Below are 4,394 nucleotides of genomic sequence, written 5' to 3' on the forward strand. Positions count from 1 at the left end.
AGTGTGTGTGTGTGTGTGTGTGTGTGTGTGTGTGTGCATACGTGCGGCAGTAAGCTCAGGCAAAGGTATGGTGCCAAATCTACTGTCCCAAAGCCCAGGGACAACGCGGAATTTCGGATTTCTTTGGTGCAACAATACGCATTGTGATGGGTTTTGTCAAGTAGTGATGTTTGTCGTGGCAATTGTGATGATGATGATGATGATGATGATGATGATGATGATGATGATGATGATGATGATGATGATGATGATGATGAAGATGATGATGATGAATACAACGACGGCAACGATGAAGATAACTGACAAAACACGCAGAGTTTTCCATAACTCTCTAAACGCCATATTGTGATACAAAATAGTCAGCATAACAACGCCCATTATATTGACAACGATGACAACAGCTACGATCATAACAACAACAACAACAACAACAACAACAGCAGGAACAACAACATCGGCAACAACAAAAACCTCAATAGTGACTTCGATGGCGTTGATGATTGATCACAACAGCAGCAGGAACAACTGCATTTACAGAAGACACTGACCATGAGCGTTAGACCAACAACAACAACAACAACAACACCACCACCAACAACAACAACAACAACAACAACAACAACAACAACAACAACAACAACAGAACCAACAGCAACAACAACTACAATTACAGAAGACACTGACTAAGAGCGTTAGACCACCACCAACACCACCACCACCAACACCACCACCACCAACAACAACAACATCAACAACAACAACAACACCACCACCACCAACAGCAACAACAACAGAACCAACAGCAGCAACTACAATTACAGAAGACACTGAGCACTAACATGAGACCTTACCTTCATACGTCTCTCCAGGCCTGTACGTATCCGGAGTGGGTAATCCGTTTATGGTAATCCGAAATCCGTTATCCCCACTCGTCTTTCCCGAGGTGGTGTGGATGGGAATGCCCTCACAGATCTGCTTCACGTATGACGCAATGTCAGCACTGGTCATGTGACCTAGCAGAACCAGTGACGTCACAAGAAAGGCCCACATCGGGGCGACTACACATTGCCTCATCATAGTGCTAAAGAGGTGAAAGCGAAGAGGCGAGGAAGGAACTGGGAGAAATACACGCACAACAAAAAGAGGGTGCTTTGGTTGGGAGGCAATCCTTTTCCGAGGTGCTTGATGAAGCGAAATCTGTTTCAAATTGTCGTTAGTTTGGGTAACTGAGAGTTATCCCGGGTGAATACTCGACAATCATCCAGCACACTTTTGTCGAAACTTCATCCTCGGAAGTTTGGGCGGGTTCATGGTCTTGTGCGCCAAGATTGCTGCATTAGGACGCTCTAGAGGGGAGAGAACGTGTTTCCTTTTTATGCTTGTTGTTTTGTTGTTCTTTTGTTGTTAGATGTTCTTTGTTTGTTTATTGTTGCTTTTTTTTAGGGGGGGATTGTTTGTTTTTGTTTGTTATTTGGTTTTGTATTAGGGTTTTTTGGGGTTTTTTTTCTCAAGGACGGTGTGTGGTACGATTATTGACAATGGGGGATGTTTGAAGAGCTTGCAAGTGGTGCTGTTGCTTCTGTTTTTATTGTTTTTGTTGCTGCTGCTGTTGCTGCTGCTGTTGTTGTTGGTGGTGGCGGTGTTGTTGTTGTTACTACTGTAACGTTCCAGGAGTTAAACACTCTACTAGACAATATCCTAGGCCTAAAAAACAACTGGGCAGAGAAGCGCCAACGACGAAAGGAAAACAGCGGAAATACAGAGCTTCGATCCACGTCACTGACATGCAATCACTGCGACAGAATCTGCGCTTCAAATATAATGAAAGAATTATTAGCCATGAAAGAAGCTGAATGAAGACAACCTTGAGACCATCTCAAGCTGGCTTGACTGTCGGTATAGACGAAATGAGCCAAACAGAAATCATCATATTAAGCATGTCTTTCCGAAGACATGAGGCTGGGACGCAACATCCCATAACGGCTGAGAAAAAAACAACATTCAGAACCAAATTTCGGTTTCGAACCCCGTTATTCCATGTGGCAGACGAAGGTCGCTTACACGAATGCGCCAAATTGGCCCTAGGCCTGACATCTCCAAAAGCAGAAACGTAATTAGTTCTTTTTTTTATTGACTGACTTCTCACCTCCGGAGTTTAAGGGTCATCACTGGTGTGTTATCCTTCTTTGCCTTTTCGGGGGTATCATTTTACATTTGTTTTTATAACAACAGATTTGAATCTGGAATGAATCTTAAGAGTTGACAGCAGAGGAAAACAGTCGGACTAGCCTGGAGACCTCATACCGGTGAGGGGGCTCGGTGCGTCAGAAAAGCTGTAGAGAGGAAGAGCCCGAAACAGCGACGCATTCTCTCCTGATGATCTCCATGCTAGAGTCCGGGATACGGAGCGTTCGTCTGTCAGCAGTGCATATGGCTGATTACATTTTTATTTTGCATTTATTTATGTATTTATTTATTTGTTTATTTACCAAAGGGGGGGGGGGGATAAAGGTAAACAGACGTAGAGTTGGGACATTTATAGGTGGCAGGGGCATCTTAGTCAAGTGACACGATGTTAGTCCAGCAATTAAATAGTTTTGTGTGCTTACGTCCATCCTGTTTTCCTCACTTCGTTCGGCTATCAGTCAGTTATCATGGAGGTGTAACCTATAGAGAGTCGTGTTGTTAAATACTATGTTTTGTAACATTCAAAATTGATGTAATTGTAAAGTGAATTTGTTAAAACACTAAGTTTCCTGCGTGTATTTGAACGCATGTTCTTATAAAGGGGCTTCGTTAAACTGGCATGTTCTGTAATATGCCTCAATCGGTCTACTTATTAAGTGGCGATGATTCAACCTCAGAATTTATTGTTTTTGGATTCCGTCGCAAACACTATTGTTGCCCAAATTTCCTCGCCGCGGTTTTAAAAAACCTATAATGGAGTGTTTCTGAGCCGGACAGTTTGCCCGTGTGGCTTTTTGTTTTTTAGTTTTAGCTTGTGCATTTGCGTTAATGGATTGGTTTTGTGTTTGATTTAGACTCTATTTTTCTGTTGGCCGTCGTCTGTACAATGCAAGTGTAGCATGACTTTTTCACTGTGTGGATTCAATATTTCTATTTTTTTAATGTGATTATTGATTTAAATTATAGATTACAAAGTGTATAGAGCTTGCTGTTGCGTGAGAATTTGCGCTGTACAAATAAATATTTTTTTAAGTTGTTATTATTTTTTTAAAATTATTATTTTTATTATTATTTTATTATTATTATTATTAATAATATGATTATTACAATTAAGAGGCAGAACCTCTAAATAAATACCCATCCACGATTTGAGTACCGAGCCCAAACTTATGGAAACTTCTTTAGCAAACCATGGTCGAGTAAAGATTTGAACCATGGCCATCGCATATTGCAGTCCAGCTAAGACTGTTGCCGGGGTGTGTTTCAGTGTGTAATAGAGATAGTTAGCCCATATACAACACCAACTCCTCAACCCCTCCCCCCCCCAAACCAGGGCAGTGCTACTGACAGAGAAGTGTCTTTAGGCCATTCCCGAAAAGGGGGGGGGGTTATTAACATGTTCTTATGCACAGTAGAAATGTAAATGTCATGCTCATATTGTGCCGGAACAAGATAGGGGGAACTGCGATATTCTCTTTCCTCATCCTTACGATCGTCATTTTTCCTCTACTTCTTTTACATATGTTTGTCACTCTCTTGTGAACTGCTATTTCAGGGTTGCCTTGGTAGTCGAAGCAGACTTTGTGCTGTTGAGGCTAGAGAGGTGAGCAGAGTAAGCCTGATTCCCCGTCTGGACTTCTCTGTTGACATCCACCCCTAGGCGATCATATGACCTTATGCAGTTGCGAACGCCGAAAAACCTTACTAAAACTAATTAAACAACCTCTTGGCGCTCATAATATTATGACATTATGCAGTTGGGAGCGCCGTAAAACCTTACTATATAAAATTTAAAAATAATACCGATTCCACTAAAACTACTACTAGGGTGTGTGTAAGAGTAATAGTGATCCAATATACAATACAAACTCCTGAGAAAAATGTGTACACACTTTCTATCAAACACGCCGGAAGTGGAAATAAAACACTGGCCCCAAAAACTCTCCACTAAAGTGTCGGGAGCCTGTCTGAGGGCGCCTCTGTGACTGTCAACGGCCCTGTCTTTATCGCCTCTGTAGTTTTGTATCTGTGTTTTCTATCTTAGGGAGGTCGGTGTGTGTACACACGTGGGTTATGGGGGTGGGGGAGGAGGTGGGGTGGAGGGAGGAGAGTGAGAAGGGGAGGGTGGGCAAAAAGAGAGAGAGAAGTGGGGACAGAAGAAGAGAGAGGGGAGAGTGAGAGAGAGAGAGTGAGTGAGAGAGGGGGGG

The 4,394-nt window shown here is 42.5% G+C and overlaps 1 protein-coding gene across 1 annotated transcript in view; it reads right to left on the bottom strand.

The window, feature by feature from the left end:
• LOC101861097 (spondin-1) overlaps nucleotides 1-4,394 on the bottom strand; it is a gene marked incomplete in the record, with an annotated part of 288,932 nt that overhangs the window by 279,159 nt on the left and 5,379 nt on the right. Inside the window, 1 exon segment of the mRNA XM_035971468.1 lies at nucleotides 852-1,346. Coding sequence (XP_035827361.1) covers nucleotides 852-1,077 — 226 coding nt within the window.

The sequence above is a fragment of the Aplysia californica genome, unplaced genomic scaffold, assembly GCF_000002075.1.
Source record: "Aplysia californica isolate F4 #8 unplaced genomic scaffold, AplCal3.0 scaffold00017, whole genome shotgun sequence".
Classification (NCBI taxonomy): domain Eukaryota; kingdom Metazoa; phylum Mollusca; class Gastropoda; order Aplysiida; family Aplysiidae; genus Aplysia; species Aplysia californica.